The sequence below is a fragment of the Brachypodium distachyon genome, chromosome 4 (assembly GCF_000005505.3).
Source record: "Brachypodium distachyon strain Bd21 chromosome 4, Brachypodium_distachyon_v3.0, whole genome shotgun sequence".
NCBI lineage: Eukaryota > Viridiplantae > Streptophyta > Magnoliopsida > Poales > Poaceae > Brachypodium > Brachypodium distachyon.
The window spans coordinates 10,990,507-11,010,206 of NC_016134.3; the positions used below are offsets into that span (position 1 = coordinate 10,990,507).

At 47.9% G+C, this 19,700-nt stretch overlaps 1 protein-coding gene and 1 long non-coding RNA gene across 2 annotated transcripts; both read left to right on the forward strand.

Annotated features, from left to right (window-relative positions):
- The first annotated feature begins 4,377 nt into the window (after nucleotides 1-4,377).
- Nucleotides 4,378-6,179, forward strand: LOC112272346. The gene is made up of 2 exons (XR_002966011.1): nucleotides 4,378-5,057; nucleotides 5,818-6,179. It is a non-coding gene; the product is annotated as an uncharacterized LOC112272346 (long non-coding RNA).
- A 4,956-nt stretch (nucleotides 6,180-11,135) lies between these two features.
- Nucleotides 11,136-13,703, forward strand: LOC106866675. Its single transcript, XM_024462806.1, has 3 exons — nucleotides 11,136-11,686; nucleotides 12,126-12,447; nucleotides 12,530-13,703. The coding sequence occupies exons 1-3, from the start codon at nucleotides 11,457-11,459 to the stop codon at nucleotides 13,073-13,075; spliced, it is 1,098 nt and encodes a 365-aa protein (XP_024318574.1). The 5' UTR covers nucleotides 11,136-11,456; the 3' UTR covers nucleotides 13,076-13,703.
- The last annotated feature ends 5,997 nt before the right edge of the window (nucleotides 13,704-19,700 follow it).

Below are 19,700 nucleotides of genomic sequence, written 5' to 3' on the forward strand. Positions count from 1 at the left end.
GGCCTCGTCCTGACATCTTCTTTTATCGGTTGGCTTCTTATACTCACATATAACATTAACACCGAGCATGTTGTTTTTTGTATACAAGGTGCAATGGCAGAGTGGGAGTCGAATGGCTCCCACTCGTCTATCAACCAACAGTGGGATGATGCCATCAGCTACGCTTTGCAACGAAATGGGTACGGGGGCCATATGCGAGGTGTCGGTTCCAGGCCCTTTCGCAGGCAGATGGCGAAAGAGCAAGGTTCCTGCAAATGCAGAAGGGCGTCCAGCAAAGAACAGAGCTCAGCGGACCTAGATGAGAAGATCCGGGTGTTGGCGAGGGAGGAGCTCAGGAAGCTGATGCGGCTTGCAAGTGACCAGCGTGACGTCGACAACTTCATCGATCACGGTGTTTTCCCGGAGGCGCCCATCCAACCAACCCCACCCGCATTGGATCCGTCCCCGCGAGGGAATAAGAGCACCTCATGCTCCAGCACCGAGTGCCAGCTTGATCCGCTTGGGCACCCGACGAGAACATCACGGTAAGCGTCTTCGCCCGCTATGAAAATTGAGAAATACCACTATCATGCTTCAATCCATTAATGATGTTGCCATGTTTGTCATGCGCAGAAGGGCGTCAAATGCCGGCTACACATGCCGACGGTGGGGAACCCTCTGGGCGTGCGCGGGTTGCTGATGCCGTGTACGGCCGTGGTGCACCACGTGACCCTGCGAGACGACATGGTCAGGGTGCAGGTGGACTCCGTGCTCAGGGGCTTCGAGAACGAACCGGTCCCTTATCCTCCGCACGAAGAGGCGACGACCCTAAGGGATTGCGTCAACTCCTACCTCATCTGGCCTAGGAGAGGTTGGTGGTCCTCGCTACGGAGCCGTCTCCATCTCCGTCCCCCCGCCTCGGTCCGTCTCCACCCGCCCGGCGCATGACGTCTCCGTCGCCGCTTGGCGCCTCACCCGGTCCTTTCAACTACGAGACCGCGGAACGAGACTTCTCACCTGCGGCGGAGTGCAGCGACGACAATGCAGGAAAAAATCCTCCGTCTCCGCCCAAACCCGAAGCCCCGAAGCCATCCGCACCAAGACCCGTCCCTCGGAGAGCCGCAGCACAATCGGCCCCGTTGGAGAGCCGTCCAAGTGCCCCTGCTGGGATGCAGGTCCCCCAAAAACCGGACAGTTCCGATTTCCTGAGACGCAGGAAAAACAAAAGGGGGACAGGCGGCAAGGCAAGCAAGGGCTCCTCCAAGGAGGCCAAAGAGTCGTCTTCTACGGGAAGACATCAAAGACCGCGCTGCAGATAGAAGGGATTTGGGAAGAGCGGCCAGACATTCTGAAGATGCCCACCCACCCCCGTGTTGGAGATAGATTGCCTGATGGGTCTTATTTCGTGGACAGGCGATTCTCCCAATTTTTGTTGTTCCACCCCGGACAACCGATGGTGACCCAGGATGACCTGTATCGCCTGCCACGGCAGATGCAAGAGCTCCATGATAAATACATGAATGTGGCATCATCAGGCATAGACCTCCAGAATCTGGAAATCAGGGTTCGAGTGCCAAAGCATTATGGCTTCTTCGACTCCAATACGGGGGAAATCCAGAAGGAAAACGACGTTACCTTCGGCATTGACTTCCTCGACTTGTTTCACCTCTTCAACCGCAAGTGCCTCGACAACGCCATATTAAGATTGTGGTGTGTACACCACACGAGGGAGGCCTATAGTGTGAAGCAATATGGGATGGCCGTCGCCAACCCCCTACTCTTCAACGCCACTTTGCTTGGTCCAGACCCATTGTTGGCCGAAAGTAAAGGTTGGCAATTGAATACCTCACTCAATTGATCCTGAAGCACAGAGACCGCCATTTCATATTGATATTGTACCATCTACAGTAAGTTGTTTTCAATTCGCGTGAATACATAAATCTTTTTCCGTCGGAAGACTTACTTGTTATATTATTTGCCTAATACAATGTGCGTCTTTTTGTGAAACAGCGGCCATTGGGTGACAATCGCCATCTGCCTCGATATGGGAGGGGTCACACATTTTGATCCACTAAGACGCAAGGGGAATGAACCACAACACAACTTTGGGCCCATCAAATATGTCATCGACTCAGCCTATCGCGACGCGGTGAAATGGTACGGGATGACTGGCTTCAGCCGCAATCCTGACGCTCCCCTCAGGCACAATTTCAACTTCCCCTGCGAGCAACAGCCTGAAGGATCCGTCTACTACGGTTACTACTGCGGGCACAGTATTCAGCAGATGATCAACGACTTCAAGCCGAAGGGGAAGAAGACCTTCGAAGAAGTGAGGAATTGGTTTCTAGCCAACGCCGAGTTAGGGCACAACTCTGAAATTCTCGTGTACAAGATCCAGAAGGACATCGGCGAAATCCTCAACAAGGAGGTCCTCAAATCGAGCGGGGATTACTACGGCGGCGGGATTGCCACCAAAAGTGGCTAAATTGTGTGGAATACTTTTATTTGTGGGTCATTCTTTCAAACACTTTGTATACACATGCATGTGAGGAATTGGTTTCTTTGGTGTTGTATATTGTGCTGCTGTTATTATCTGTGATGTGCTATATTCCTGCTATTTCTGTGCTACAGGAATATTTATTTTTATAAATAATTCATTTAATTTTCTTTGGGAAAAAATAGTACCAGTGGCGGTTAAGAACCACCGCCACTGAACACATAGCAGTGGCGGTTAGGCAGGACCGCCACTGGAAAAGGTTCTAGTGGCGGTGGCCATAGACCGCCACTGGAAAATGTCCAGTGGCGGGTACTTCGCCCGCCACTGATGTATTCCACGCACTTTTCGGGTGGTGCCGGAGGGATTTACAGTGGCGGTTTGTGGGTATTCGGTAGCGGGTATTTTACCCGCAATTGGTGATTTCGGAGCAACAGTATCTCCAGTGACGCAGAGTTGGTGGCGGGCGTGATCACCGCCACCAACCCCATTTTTTGACCACCACTGGAGGGGTTTTCTGGAGTAGTGTAGGAGCACCGGTGGCGGTGACAGTCGTATAGTGCTCACACCGCCACGGGTGCTCTAGTAGCAATGGCGGTGGGAGCTAACCGCCTCTGGTGTTCATTTCAGATTCCTCCAATGATGTCCAGTAGCGGTATGTTTTTTGGACCACTGTAGCCGCCACTGGAGATCGTGCGCCAGTGACCCCCTAAACAGCTCCAGTGGCGGTGACGGTCTCGTATGAGTGCTCACACCGCCACGGGTGCTCTTTTAGCAGTGGTGGTGGTTGCTCAGCACCACTGGTGTTCGTTTTGGATTCCTCCAACGACGTCCAGTGGCAGTGAATTTTTTGGACCACTGGAACCGCCACTGAAGATCGTGCACCAGTAACCCATTCTGACGTAGTGCTCCTGTGTCCGACGAGGACAATTAACCATGATTGATTCTGGATACAAAAGCAGGGGTGCCGGCTAAAAATGGATTTGAGGATTGGATGGATCGTACTGATTAAAAAAGACTAAACTGCCCTTTGACCTTTCTATAGTAAAACTAGTGGATTAAGTTCTCTAATCACAGCCACTAGTTTGCTTTAAACATCGTGCAGCTTTTTTTTTGAAAGCATGGAAGCACTTCTTTATACTCTAGACTTCTTCCTTAAGTTTATAGTTAATAATCTCACGCTCTTCTTTTGCGGATAATCTCACTCTTAATTTCAAGGAAAATGTTTACCCAGATTTTTGTTGAGGTGCATATCTCTCTTCTCTAAAGGGCGGAGAATCCTCTGCACTATCGATGCTGCAACGTGGTCGCTCGGCCGTCGTTCGTTTGCGTTACGTTGTTGCTTCATCGCTGTTCGTTTTCTTCGTAATTACACTGGAATGCCACCGCCCCAGTTTCCCGCATTCCCATCCCCCCGAGCCCAGCGTCTCTCTCTACCTTTCAGCAACTGCATTTTTTCCTTCCTCTCCCCTCTACTCCAGCGTCGCCACCTCCGCCCCTCTTCCCATTAGAGCCGCAGCCGCCACCTCCTTCCCGTCAATCCGGCTACAGCGGCACGAAGCTCCTCCCATTGGCCAAATCGCCGCAGCCCCCTCTCTCCTCAGCATCGCCGGCGGCCGGCCCGGCGGACCGGTCCCCGAAGCCGAACGGGCGACTCCTGCTACGAGGCAAGGCGCGTCGAAGTTGGGGAAGACCGGGGCGTCAGTGGAGGTGGCATTGCGAAGGGAAGAACGGGGGCGGCGGCGGCGCACGGGGTCCCAAGGATGCAGATCTTGGCCGGGAAAATGGAAGGATGAGCCGAACGAGGCCTTGCCGCCGCCGTCCGTCACGCGGGCAAAGCCTGACGACCTCCGACGACGACGACGAGGGGCGTAGATGGTGGCGGAGGGGCTTTTTTTGGCTGGGTGGCGGCGGCCTCCGGAGTCGCCTGGGAGCGACCCGGAAGGCTAGGGCTTCCCAAGAGGTCAAGTGTCCTTCCCCGAGTTCAATCTTTTGTTCATGCTGTTGCTTCTAGATAACATGATAGTTCGATCTTGGGTGCATACTGCTGCTTCTGGATAAGATGATATTCATTCGTAGTTTTCCTCTTGAATTTGTCTATGTGCCCAGGTCTTTTTTTTCTTTCTCAAACAAACATGATATGCGCATTGATCAGGTAAAATTCCATATAGGTGGGTTTCAATTGATTTTATCTAATTTCTATGAATTTAGCATGACCTTTTGAGCTACCAGTCCTGCTGTACAGGAAGCAGCAAGCATATAAAGGATATTTGTTATTGTTTTGTTCTCCGTGAAATTTCCATGAATTATTTTGTTTACAGTGGAATTCTTTGGTAGTTCCATTAATTTCCAAGTGTCCCAACCATGGACAGGAAGCAGCAGGCAGAGCTCCATTTGTTTTGAGATGAAGTTATATTTAATCTTTGGTCTTGTGTTTTCTTTTGTATATATGCTTGTGGAAATGTTCAAATATAGCTGGCCAAGATATACAGGATGATCAATTACATCTTACCTGACCTACTGTCATGGTGTGTTCTTGCTGCATTCTGCAGATGATTTTGTTGGCTTGTGGTAGTAACCAGAGGTATAGCGTTCACTTGTTGTACTGTCATGTAGTTTAGCGCTGCTTCAACTAGGATGCCCCCCCCCCCCCCCTCCCTCTCCCATATCTTCTAGATAACTGCTTGCCTAATGATATAGAGGGATCCTAAATCTGAAATGTGAAATTCTTTGTACTATTGCCTGGAAGTGTTTTATTTTATTTTATTTTGGGGTACCATGGCACCATGGAGATCGACCCAAATTCCTTTGCAAGTAATTGTAAGAATTTTGGCTTAAATTTGTAGTTGGAGATATAGGCAATTAATTCCAAAAGTTGTTCATTAAGTTTTTTTGTACACTGAAAAATCATCTTGCATGAGAATATATTCACGTTGTTGAGCGGGAGTTGAGAAATACGCTCATTATTTGCAGCCTAACTTCATGTCTATGTTATTGTTATTTAACCAAGTACATTTTTGGCAATCTGAGCTATCTCCAATTTGGTTCGTACATCTGTGCTCCTGCTCCTTCACTACATTCATGTTTCATGTGCTTGATCAACATTATACTTTCTTTATTGCATACCATTACTAATTTTGCATTCTTTCATGGTGAAGGCACGGTAAACTGAAGCCACAGTAAACTGAGTCCACAAAGTTCAGTTATTAGTGTTTAAGCATGGAAGGTGTTTTGTTTTAGCTCTTTTACTTTCTTTTTACTCACTTAGGTACTGAGTGTCTGTCAAGTGGTTTATGAACTATTATGGTGAGTTATTGGCTAAAAATGAACTATTTCTACTGCAGGACAAATTGGACAGAGCGGCCAGTTCTCTGGTAACCAAGTTCCTAGCTGCCGCAATTGAATCGTCAAGATATTTTGGGTGATGGAAACAAATATGGAGTCCATGTGTGGTGAATGCATCTCATAGATTGGATGGATAATTGGGGTGGTGGAAACATATATTTAGGTCATGTGTGGTGAATGCATTCGTAGAATCATTACATGGAAGCCTTATGTTATTTACAACTTCACGGGTGTTGCTATGTTCTTGGTCAGCTATAGAGTTCATGCTTTCAATAATCTTTTTATTGTAGTGTCCACGCGATGCAGATGCAACAACCTATTGTTTATTCATGTTTACATCTCTAACACATGGAATTATGTATTTCGTGTGTGAATTCAATGTGCATATTTATTTCAATCACAATATATGGTTGACAATTTAAGTAATTGTAGGGATGTAAGAGCTTGCTAGATTTGTTAGTGGCGCAGCAAAGCGCGTGTTAATCCTTCTAGTATAGAGTATAGACACATGGATGGACCCTTTAAGCTGATGATTGTTTTTTTTTCTCCATTCATGGGCCAGTACCTGGTTGATGGACGTACTGGCTCACTAATTTGCGCATTGAATAACTGTACTGAGTACAGAGGCAGACACTTTTTACTTATTCATTTTCTGTCTTGGCGTCGGCGACATACTTCTTTATTTGTGCATTAAGTAACAAATCCTTTTTTGGTCTTCTTCCGTGCATTTCTTCTAATAATACCTTTTAGTTCCGAAGCTCTTTTAATTTGTTTGATCAGTGCCCTTGTCGGATCAGTCCAGGCGCAACAATACCAGTAGCAACATAGTCTTACCGCTCTCCGTTTCAAAAACATAGTCTTACTACTGATCTTCTCCGACGCATGATGCGAATGAGGATCAACATAGGTAGATTCCCCGACGCCTCCCACGGATACTCACCCACCGGCCGAGCAAATCAAGCTACCTATCGTCGGCACATGCATGCGTTCTCACATGATCCTACCTCTTGTTTAATTAGTTTTCTACCACAGCGGGGATCGTAGTTTCATTTTCCATTCGGGTTGTGTCACCTCGGCTTTATATAGCGAGACGATGGGCAGGCTCTATCATTTATGAGTTTATTTATTACAGCTTATAAAGTTGTTGGACAGTTTTTGCTTTTTTTTTTACTCGATCCCTCCATCTTAAAATAAGCGATGTATAGATTCTTATATAAATCTACGTCACTTATCATTAGAAACTGTGCAGAAGGGGCTCCTTGCTGCTACAAATAAAATGATGAAGTTGACAACTCGTGATGACCGCCTTACCGGCCTGCTGGCATGGCGCGCATGCATTTCAAGGTATGCACCGACAACTCGATCGGCGCAGCGAGGCATACCCGCCCGTGTGGTGCAGCATGGTGAGGCACCCATCCGGTTGGTGTGATGCCGAGTTGCGGACTGCGACAGGGCACCCATCCAGGTGTGAAAACCATATAACTGTAATATATGTGTATTTTTTTTGCGAGTAATATATGTGTATTCTGTTAGCTCTCAGAATTATCCCTTGACGACCGAAGGCAACAACAGACTGTGTTATCAAGTTTCTTGTTTCTTTTTTGAGGGAAGAGGGCAGTTAAGTTGTCACTTGTCGGTTTGACGTGTGCATATATATGCATGAACGGCCTGGATGATTCATGGACCTAGCCGTCGCTGCCAATTTAAACAACAGATAGGATTAAGCACAAGTTAATTGTTGAAAATGCCACTCTATTTTCGCATATATAGATTAGCAGACATGCATTATGCATTCTCTAGCCCGACGGGTAGCCAAAGATGATAGACAATGCGGCTTGATTAGTGATCTTTAGTTTCTGATCACGCAAATCTTTGAGGGACAATTTGGTCAGTTTGAATCAAAGAGTCCAATACCAGTCATCTGCTTAATGTAGCAGGATTTTGATACGAATGGGGTCCCACATCTCATAGGGTCTTTAGTAATTAATGAATCAGAGATTTTACATGGGTGTTAACTACTTAATATTCAGAAAGAAAAACCGCGAGGGGTAGGTATCAATGAGAACAAAGTAAGACACCGGTGGATGCGTCGTTCCATACTCGTGGTGTTCAAAACATCATGAACAGCGCAGGCTTACTCCTAACCCTCTCAAAAACAGCATGCCAGCAAGGACATGCATAACTGGGCCAAGAATGGAACTCGACAGCTTCATCCCCGATGCCTCTCATACCCGCGGCCACACTCAGCACCACCAAGCTAGCCATCACATATAACAAAGAAACATACTATACATGCATTCTCATTTCTGGATCAGATAGTTTTTCATTCAGGTTGTGTTGCCTTGCCTGGGATCTTTATATACTCCCTGCAGACGATGGTAGGCTCGATCATTAATTTGTGTTTAATTTATTATCGAGCGTGTAAAGTCACCGACACTTTTTTGCATTTTTTCTTTAACATTGAAACAACAGAAACCACCGATTAAGTATCCAGTTCGCTGAGATTATTTGTCAATGATATTTGCATAGAGAACATTTTTGTTGTACACGATAAATATGTACCGTGGCACACTTGACATCTTAGACTCAAGAGAATACACAGGGACCTTAATACGACCAGTAACATGCACCATGGTGAACCTGTAGTGATTGTGTGTCTTTAAATTTCATTTTCTTTCTGTTTCTAACTAGTTGAATTAATAGATAACAGTAGCTATTGTTAAAAAAAATTGGACATATGAAGAGATCAGGATGATGACTAGCCTCACGGAGGAGATCTATAGAGAAACTGCACACAAAGGCAAGAAGTTCCCAATTTCTTTTTTTGATGGTGAACATATGGTTGAGCTTTTAAATCCTATGATGTAAGTTAATTCCAGCAATCAAAATTTTGAAATCTACAACAGAGTTACATCTTTTGTAACGTGCGAGTCGATGTTTATTTTGCAGCCCCATGTACATTAAGGATTGGAAGGCAGATCATGAGTTCATGTTCATACATCTCTTTTTTTTTTGCGGGGCATCTCTTCCATCCTAGCATGAGAGATCACTCTCGGTCAACTACCAAAGGAAACAATTAAAACCGATAGATTGTGAGCGGAAGCGGTCTAAGAAGTGAGAAGGGGATTGGGATTCATTGATTATCGACAGAGTACTGATTACAAGTGTATATATATAGTAGACCAGTGCAACTGCAGACATGCAGTAATATGGAGAACGTGGGCAGTCCGAGAGAAGATTAAGTCTACTGAAAGTCTACACTCTGACAAAACCCACCATAAATAACAAAATCCATTTTCGATATTCTTCCGTGCATTTATTTTAGTGATACTTTTTAGTTTGGAAGATCTTTTAACTTATTTTTTATCTACATAGTACTACCGTAGTCAGAATTCAGAAATGCTGCATCGTGGTGGCGTGCAGTGTAGGTTTCACCTTCTTTATGGAACCATAGCTTGTACTAAAATTCGGTCTGTCTTTTCGCCCACCCACACTCTTGTTCGATATTCATGCTGCTCGCTGTCCTGTCCGATATGATCAGTCGTGCCACATTGTGTTCCAACAGCACACACAACATAGTCTTACGTACTACACGCATCATCCCTCTAGAGGCACTATGCGAATGAGGTTGGACACACCTGGATTAATTCCCGATGCCTCCTCCTATGCGTAACCACACCCACAGTGGGACTAAAGCAGCTTCATATACCCGGACGATAGGCAGGCTCGACCATTAATATGTGTTTTAATTTATTACAGCTTATAAGGTCGTTAAACACTTTTTGCTTCGTTTTATTCATGAAACATAAAAACTGTGTTCAGTAGGGTGGGACTCCTCGCTGCCGCGAAATGATGAAGTCGACAACTATGGATGACCGCTAGCCTAGTGGTGCGGCCCACATGCTGCGGCGCCCATCTGCGGGCGAGGTGGCACGGACAAGCACCAATCCAGGCACGTACGACATGTGGGCGATAGTTGGTCCGTTATTAATTTCTGCCTCATGCATGCATGTACACTTACCCCATCAAAGTGTTCTTCTAAGAAAAAGAGTGCTAACTACGGTTTTGTAAAACCCTAACCCCGTTGACGAGACAATGACCATTCGAGTACTCAACTTTTGTATACCTGCTACAGCCTAACAGAGGGCCCACACGAAGACCCACTACAATCCGTGAAGCCGAACTATCTCGACTTGCAGCTCAAGATAAAAACAGATAATTAAGAAAACTAAATCAGTGCTTATTTCTAATTGTAACCAATACGGACTTTACGCCCGAGACCTAACCTCCTATATAAAGGACTAGGAGGGGGAGCCGGGGAGAACGGATCATATTCTCTGTTAGAGGGATCCACGAATCTCATCTCTCATACACGCCTCCATAGCAATCTTTTAATTTCTCCATCAATATAGATCAAACAATTAGGACGTAGGGGTATTACCTTCCGAGGGTCCTGAATCTGGATAAATCGTGTCTCCTGTGTCCTTATTAGCCGCCGACATCATCAACCCACACCCGTGCTCTCTCTAGTCGAAAATCCTTAATTTAGGTATGCCGAGGTAACCGTGGGGAAAGACGTGCGGTGGGCTCACGATTTCGGCGGCTTCATTGTCGTCAACTGGCAACTCGTCGACTTCGGAGAAACCGATCTACAACGTGATATCGAAGAATCATCAGCAGCGACGACGGCGTCGGGTTCGAGTTCGACCGATCTACTCGTCTCGGCTTCTCCGCGGCGCACGCACGACGACTGCACCGACAATCTAAGCAGTCACCGCGGATTCCCCAGCATCAAGACCAGCAAGAAAAGCAGATCGATCGCAGATTTAACACTTCGAGCTACTCCGCCGTCATCGTTACTAAGTCAGATCTGGTCGAAGCAGTGGCCAGTTTCCTTCCAAGTTCCCGTGATCCCGTCTCATCGAGCCGACAGGGCGAGTCAGAGCCGGTCGCTTCTGTCTCGTCACCTGCGCGCGCGGCAAAAATTCCACCGATCGACCAAGTCCATGAAGCCACGTGCCGCTCACCCAGAATCAAAGCAAGGCCTGAAGATTCCATCGCTACAACGCCCGAACGAGAAAAGAAAAGAAAATCTCAAGGAGATCGATCGGCCGCAAGCTGCCGAACAGAAGCAAACTCCGTGTGCGTTCTGGAGATATGCCCGGCCAGGCCGACTAATCGATCGATCGTTCAGGATCCCAGCAATATTCACGCGCCTCCGTGCCTAGTCCCACGTGCGGGCCACCCGTGGCACTGCAGGTAGCCGCGTGCGTGGCCGCGGCTTAGGGCATGTACAACAAGCCGTCGATATCTGTCTGTAAGTTCGAGGAGCAAGAGGGGGGAGAGAGAAGGAGTCCGTCTATAGAAATATAGACAGACGATTTCCGCGCAGATCGTTCCATACAGACGATCTTGTTCCCGTTGTATGGAGGGCGTCGGTATCGTGGGATTAATCTTCGCGGGAAACAACTTTTCCCCTTTCCCGCGAAACTCAGCCCGGCGCGCGAACGAAATCAGATCGAGCCGCGTTTTCTTCTCCATGACGCTCTGATCTTCCACCTCCTTGTTCACGATGCCATTCAGTCCCCCTTCTGAAGTTCACTTATTCTCGCCATAGAAGTTGTTGCAAAGCTTGGGGATGGGGCGCCAATCGACGCGGGTCCCTGCGCCGTCACCGCCACCATGGGAGCCTCCGGAGGTGACCAACGCTGAGCACGCCGCCGCCGTTCCCCGCTCTAGGACGGCCGTTTGGTGGGGCAACTCGCCCGGTGCTAGCGCTTCCGTCTCCTCGACTCAGGCTGTCCCGAAGGACAAGCAGGCATGGAACTCGGCTGCAGCCTCCGAGTTCTCGTCCCCAACCTTAGATTGGTACGATTTGTACTTCGCAGTTCCTGATTTGAGCAATAGCAAGAGATTTGGGGTCTCAGGTTGTTATCCATATCATAAATCCCCGTATGTTCAATTAATTTTGCTGGATTCACAGGGATTTAGTGCTTGCTCCGATTGATTCCCCTTCTTTATGTTCAGAAGCTTGACATACAACATGGTGAAGAAAGTTCAGGATCCAAATAGTTAATAGAACCTTATACACATTCAGCCTTGTTCTTAGATAATTGCAAGTAAAAGTCCTTTGAGGTTTGTAAGTATGTTGCCATATGTAGGAAAATTTTAAAGTTTGACATGCATGTTCAATTCTGACACATAGTGTTATGTAATTAGAATATAAATCATATTTCCCTTACATCCTAGTTGTATGATGTGTTCCTATTTACTGTTGTTGCATGAAGCCTTTGCACTTTTTTTTAAGGGGGGCAGATCTCCGTCCACCTGGTGGTTTTCTAAGCTACTTCGAAAACCCGTCGAGCTCCCCTCTTCCCCAACAACAGCCTAATCATCAGGCCATGTTCCAAAATTTACATTATGCCGGTGGTCCTCCACACCATGCTTCATTTCCGGCACCACGACCAACGGTGCTCACGGGGAATCCAGTACTTCCGTTTCCCATGTCGAGCACTCCACTTACACCATCTGGTTTCCAGCAGTCCATGAATGTTGATGGAGGCGGCAAGGACGGAGGTAGGAGGACTGAGAAACGACTTGCATGGACAAAAGAGGAGGATACAAGATTGGTAAGTCTCTTGTGTACTCACATTTCGTAATATGAATTACTATGTGAGCTAGATCATTAATCTTTGTTCGTTCACAATGCAGATGAGTGCTTGGTTAAGTAACTCGACTGACCCAATCAATGAAAACAACAAGACGAGTGATCAATACTGGAGAGATGTCACTATGGTCTACAACAGCACTACTCCAGAAAATAGGAAGAGACTTGTGAAGCAAGCAAAAGACCATTGGCATAGTCTTAATAAGCTGGTATACCAATTCCATTGCTCTTATACGAAGGCTTCTGCCATATATGCTAGTGGACAATCTGATGCCCAGTTATTGGAGAAAGCTCACGCATTTTATGAGGCTTCGGTCGTTGCTGTGCGTGGTACTTCCATCCGGCCAGAGGAAGTACCACGCACAGCAACGACCGAAAAATTATGCTATGCACGAGGAAAGCGCATGCATCACCGACCACAGTCTCCACTCCGGACAAAATTCGATCGGTCCCGAGAGCAATCGATCAGGAGAGAAAGGAATCAAGAATCAAAAAATCAAGACGAGCTGCAACGGCGACCATCGACTACGGGCGAGTTCAATTATTTGCGCATCGGGCGTGATCTCCACGAGAAGAAACCAATCTGCTAAATCACGAGAAGCCGCTCCGTGCGCCCGTGTATCGCAGCAATCCACAAGAAGACAAGCCGTTCTCGCAGTCAACCGCGACCGCAGGCTCCCAGTCGCGGAACGCGGCACGGCAGGATTAACTCCGCGTCCAGCAATTCAGTTCCACCAAGCCGCATCTGCGCGCCGGCACCGAAGTCGGCCTCGTCGAATCCCAATCAGCCCGGGTTCGCCGAGTCCCGAGCCACGTGGTCGCGTGCCTGCACGCAGCACACGCAGCCGTGAGAGAATCGATTAATCCTAAAGAACCGGCGCCCTGTTTCCTTTTTTCAGCAGAACGGCGGCTTCAAGACAAACAAATTGATGGCACGTGGTGGATTACTAAAAGGAAAAAGAAGAGCAGAAGATGGTTCAGAGTTCAGAGTTCACGTAATGCCTAAAGTGGATTAACAGCAAGTCAAAGCAACGCACGCTTAAAGCGGAAACCATAATCAACTCGTGTACCTGCGACTCCGGATCAAGACAGCCTGGGTCAGCCGCGTCTGTCAAATACGGACAATATCGTGACCATCTACAACAGAAAAGGCATCGGCTCTGCGCTAGACGCGCACAGGAAAGTTTGAAGCGTCTGCCGGCGCTGACTCCGTCCGCGCGTCTGCCGTGGCGGTGGTTCGAAAGTGAAAATATTCACACAAATTTAGTTATTTTGATGTTCGAATTTTTTTAAACTATGTTATATAAAGGATTAGAAAATCTTCCGGCAACACCCCTAGCTACGCCACTGCTGCCGCGACTCCGCCTCCGTGCCGACTCCCGACGACACTCCGATTCAGTACGGCCGCGCATCAACAACTTCGTCTACGCCGCGTTGACCATGTCCGTGCCCCGTCGACTCCGTCCGCTGCATCGACTTCCGTGCCGCGCGTCGACTCCATCAGCCGCACCCGACGACACTTGGGGGCTGCGCCATACAGGCCACACCGCCTCGTCGACTCCGTCAGCCACGGCCGATACTCGGGGGCTGCGCCGCACATGTCACATCGTCTTGGCCGCATCCGAACGACTACCGCTGCACCCGATACTCGGGGGCTGCGCCACGAAAAGACACCCTGCAGATAAGTATTGTTATTTATTTGCTAATTTCGAGCATGACACATTCTGATCAAACAACTAAAACTCACTCGACTATGAATAGTCGACCCTCTTCGGCTACGACTACTTGATGCACTTCAGAATCCTCGTAGTCGAAACACCTTCGACTCCATGTGCTAACAAACGTGCCGCCTAAGTAGCTGACTCTGCCTACGAAGTCGAGCCCATGAACTCCAATCCAGTTGCAGCTCAACTGACAGGTTGGCATGGGACAGAGACGACGGGCGTCAGGCTAACGAAAGGGCTTGCGTACGAGATAGCACGTCGAGTTCGATCAAATAACAAAATCATTGTTAAATAAATAAACTCATGAGATATTTTAAAAGAACTGTATACTTTAGATTGTTTTGCAATTACTGTACCTTACGTCAAGCCAGGCAAGGCACGAAGGCCACGAAGATTTGAGCCTATGCTTGACTACCAACAGTCAACCATAGCCTCGGGGGCTACTCCCACCGGGAGTGCTCATCGCGTCTGTTCGACTCGCCGCTCATCGACGTCCGTTGTGCGGCTACGTCCGACGCGACTCCGCCGACACGCCAACTACGACTACACGATATGTGGCCCGCGACTTCGAGTCTCTACCCGAGTCTACGACTCGGCTAGACACTCGGGGGCTACTTCCACCGAGAGCGCTGGCCGCGCACACGGTACTTCGGCTGCATCACCCTCCGGGTCCGTCGACCCCTCCACCCTTCGGGTCCGCCGGCTATACCATCCTTCGGGTCCTCAACAGAGTCGACCACGATTATCTGCGCCAACAGTCAACAGAGCTCAAGTCGAGTCCGCTCCTTGATAAGCCTCACTCGCCGATACGAACTCAGAATCACACTCGACAATGGGTATTTTATAGTTTTCCCGGATCGCACAGACTGCGAAACACACCTGAAGCCATGTTCATAACGTGAAGGTAAGACCTGATGGCTTCCATCGGGCCTGGAAATCAGCACCTTCAGGCGATTCCAGTTTATCCATGCGCTTGCATGAAGAAAGATCCCAACGGACGCGTTGGTTGATCGCCCCACAGTATTGGATTTCGAGTCTGTAAAGCCCCCGGCAGGTTTGACTCGAATACTGCCAGTTATCCGGTTTCAAGCCTGGGGACTCAAATGCCGACATATGCTAACAAATTTTTTTGCCTCGATGCAATTAACTGGACTCGACCGGTCGAGTATTCCAGGCGTGTTACGCAACCATCCCACAAAGCTTTTCTGAATTCCGTCAAAATCATCCTATGTCTCTGAGGCATAGCTCGACGCACTTCCGAGTCAAGCAAACTAGTTTCAGCTCGACACATAGTCGAGTCAACGGCGTATGATTCTTGAGTCCCTACCCGAGTCTACGTCTCGAACAGGGACTCGGGGGCTAACTGACGAGGGAATGACCCTTCGAGTCCTCAACCTTTGTATACCTGCTACAACCTAACAGGGAGCCCACACGAAGGCCCACTACAATCCGTGAAGCCGAACTACCTCGGCTTGCGGCTCAAGATAAAAACAAATAATTAAGGAAACCAAATTAGGGTTTATCTCTAATTGTAACCAATTCGGACTCTACGCCCGAGACCTATCCTCCTATATAAAGGACTAGAAGGGGGAGCCGGGGAGGACAGATCATATTCTCTGTTAGAGGGATCCACAGAGCTCATCTCTCATACATGACTCCATAGCAACCTTGTAATCTCTCCATCAATACAGATCAGACAAACAGGACGTAGGGGTACCTTCTGAACCTGAGTAAATGGTATCCCTTGTGTCCTTATTAGCCGACGGATCGTCAACACACACCATGCTCTTCCTAATCGAAAGCTTAGTTTGGGTATGCTGAGATAGCCCCTCGTCACCCGTCATTTTCGGTTTTGTCAAAATTTATCCCTTGACCGCAGGCAAGAGACGAGAGCGCTGTTAAGTTTATTTATTTATTTGAAAGAAGAGGGATGCTAAGTTGTCAGTTCCGATGTGTGCATCCATGCATTGCCTGGATGATTCGTGGGCCTAGCCAGGCGCTGGCCATTTAAGCAAGATATGATTAGCATGTATAAGCATAGGTTAATTCTGAAGCATGATACCCTAGTGCCTGCATGCTTTTCTTAGCAGTGTATCTGAAGATGATCGAAAATGCGGCTTGATAACTAATCTTTTGTTTTTAACACGCAAATCTTCAATGGACAATTTGGTCAGTTTGAATCAAAGAGTCCAGTACCAGTTATGTGCTTAATATATAGCCGAATTTTGATTAAACAACGGTCACGTCCCATAGCGTGTTTATTAATTAAAGTTTTTTAGATCAACAGGAACTCCCTCCCGGCTTCATTTTATTAAAATGAAACCAACCATGCCAGTGTCGGGGCCCCTTCCCCTTTTTAAAAAAAAAAAAAACACGCCAGTGTTTATTATTTACTTAATCCATTAATCCAAGACTTCATGGATGTGGTTTGCTAACTATTCACTTGCTGATAACACAGAAAGACATGACGGTGGATGTGTCGTTCCATCACACTTGATGCGCAGATGCGGCTGCGAATCTTCTTTAGTGGGGTACTTTCTCCTTAGCCTCGACGAGTTCCAACATCACCAACAACACCGGGTCACTCTCGTACCAATTTGTCCCACACACTACGCGAACAAGCACGGGCATTGCTGAGACTTAGACGAGAAGATCGGCAAAGCTTGATTTCCGGTGCCTCTCATACCCACACACCCATATGCCCATGGGAACTCAAGCTTGCCATCATATATAGGAAAAAAAAAATCAATACACAGATGCATTCTCGTAAGATTGTTCGTCTCGGTACGTGTAGTTTTCTGGCACAATGTGGATCGGGTTGTTTTTCATTTGGGTTGTCTTGCCTTGGCTTTATATACACACAAAGGTTGATGATTGGGCATGCTCAATCCTTAATTTGTGTTCCATTTAGTACAGCTTGCGTATATATAAAGTCATTGGATACTTTTTCACTTTTATTTTCGTTTTTCGTTCACACTGAGACGACGGCATTCTTGCACGAAGACAAAGAAAAGATTGTTCACGACCACTTCTGTGTTTCTTTGGGTACGTCTTCCTCAAGGGGGTCGGCCCTAAACTGGCGGGCTGTTAGATATCAACCTTCTGATCTCTCGGACCTGGAGCTACCTATCACGATGGAGGAGATTACGGAGACAATTTTCTCTATGCCTATGGACAAAGCCCTAGGCCGGATGGTTTTACTGGCCTATTCTTTCGCACTTGTTGGAACGTGATGAAGGAAGATGTGACAGCGGTCTTCTCTCGTTTGCACTCTCTTCAATCTGATAGTTTCGCTCTCTTAAATACGGCCAACATTTCTTTGCTCCCTAAGTCTTGCGAAGCCACTTCGATCTCTCACTACAAGCCGATTAGCCTTGTCCATGGTGTCACAAAGATCTTTTCAAAGCTTCTTACGAACCGGCTCGGCCTGAGACTCGACAATCTTGTTTCTGCTGCCCAGAGTGCCTTTATCAAGCGTCGATGCATCCAAGATAATTTCCTTTATGTCCAAAATGTGGTGCAGTCCTTCCAAAAATCAAAATCTCCGGCTCTTTTCCTCAAACTCGATATTACTAAAGCTTTTGACACTGTCAACTGGAGCTACCTTTTGGAGGCCCTGACGGCTTTTGGGTTAGGACGTCGTTGGCGTGATTGGATCTCCTTGCTCTTTGCCACTGCTACCTCTCGCCCCCTCCTCAATGGCTTGCCGGGTGAAAACTTTTCGCACCGCCATGGAGTTCGGCAGGGAGACCCGTTGTCCCCTATGCTCTTCATCCTTGCGATTGACCGCTTACACAGGCTTTTCCACTTGGCCTCGTTGCAACAGGTTCTATCCCCGCTGCCTTCTCATTCGGCAAAACTTCGTGTTTCTCTTTACGCGGATGACGCGGCGATCTTCATCAACCCCACCGTTCAAGACCTGCACGCCACTCAACGCAACCTTGAATCATTTGGTCAAATTTCGGGTCTTATTACGAACTTCTCCAAATCGTCTGTGCATCCCATCTGCTGTGATCACCTCGACCTCGACCAACTGCTCCTCCATTTTCCAGGCAGCCGCATGGGTTCCCATGCCGCTCCCTTGGCCTGCAGCTCCACGTCCGCAAGTTGAAGCGAATCCATGTGCAACCCCTTATTGACAAACTTGCGACGCGTCTACCGAGGTGGAAAGGGACCATGCTGTCCTCTGCTGGCAGGCTTACCTTGACCAAGGCGGTCCTGTCGGCCATCCCGATCTTCCACATGTCAGTTTTCCCCATTGCAAAATGGGCCATCAAGAAGATGAACAAAATCAGCACATCTTTCCTTTGGATGGGCAAAGAGGAGGCGAATGGTAGTCACTGCTTGGTCAATTGGTCCAAAGTTTGCATGACTAGGAAGCTTGGCGCCCTAGGCATCTCTGACTTGGAGAAATTTAGTCGTGCATTGCGTCTGCGTTGGTTGTGGTACGAGTGGACATGTCCTAACAAATCATGGGTGGGAATGCCCCCTTGTGGTGCTCTTTTTTCTGCCTCCCCCACGGTGCAGATTGGCGGTGGTCATAAGGCAAAATTTTGGCATGACTCCTGGTTGGACGGTTTGGCTCCCAATGTCATCGCACCTACCATTTTTGCCATCACTAGGACGAAGAACCGTTCTGTGCATCATGATATTACCGAGGGGGCTTGGGTCCGCGCTTTAAGAGGCAAGATCTCCAATGCGGTTATCAACTCGATGAGTTTGTCTCCCTTTGGTTGAGACTTCAAGGTGTGGTCCTGAACCCCGACTCTCCCGATTCTATCACTTGGCGTTGGACCTCACATGGTTCATATACCTCCATCTCGGCGTACAAGGCTCAATTCCTCAGCTCCATCCATGCCCAACACGCTAACATTGTCTGGAAAGCCAAGGCCAAAAACAAGTGCAAATTCTTCGCCTGGCTTTTTGTGCATAACAAGATCCTCACCGCTGACAATCTCACCGTCAGGGGCTGGCCGCACACTCCTGGATGTTTCCTTTGCGCTGATCCTCATGAGACCGGGACACACATTTTCCTTTGATGTCCCTTTGCCCGCCAGGTGTGGGAAAAAGTCCTTGACCACTACAACTTCAACATCCTTCAGCAGGTCAAGCCTTCTGACTACAGGACAGATCCCCTGACTTAAAGTCAGTGACTTCATCGTCACTTACATGTGGACCCAGTCCCACCTGTCAGTGACCATAAAGTCACTTACTTTAAGTCAGGGGATCCAGGTCCGACTACAGGGACACTTGTGCCTGGTGGATTCAAGCCTCCAAGACGATTGACAAATAAACAAGACGTCAAGCCTTCTGACTACAGAAGAGATCCCCTGACTTAAAGTCAGTGACTTTACAGTCACTGACATGTGGACCCGGTCTCACCTGTCAGTGACCATAAAGTCACTAACTTTAAGTCAGGGGATCCAAGTCCGACAACAGGGACACTTGTGCCTGGTGGATTCAAGCCTCTAAGACGATTGACAAATAAACA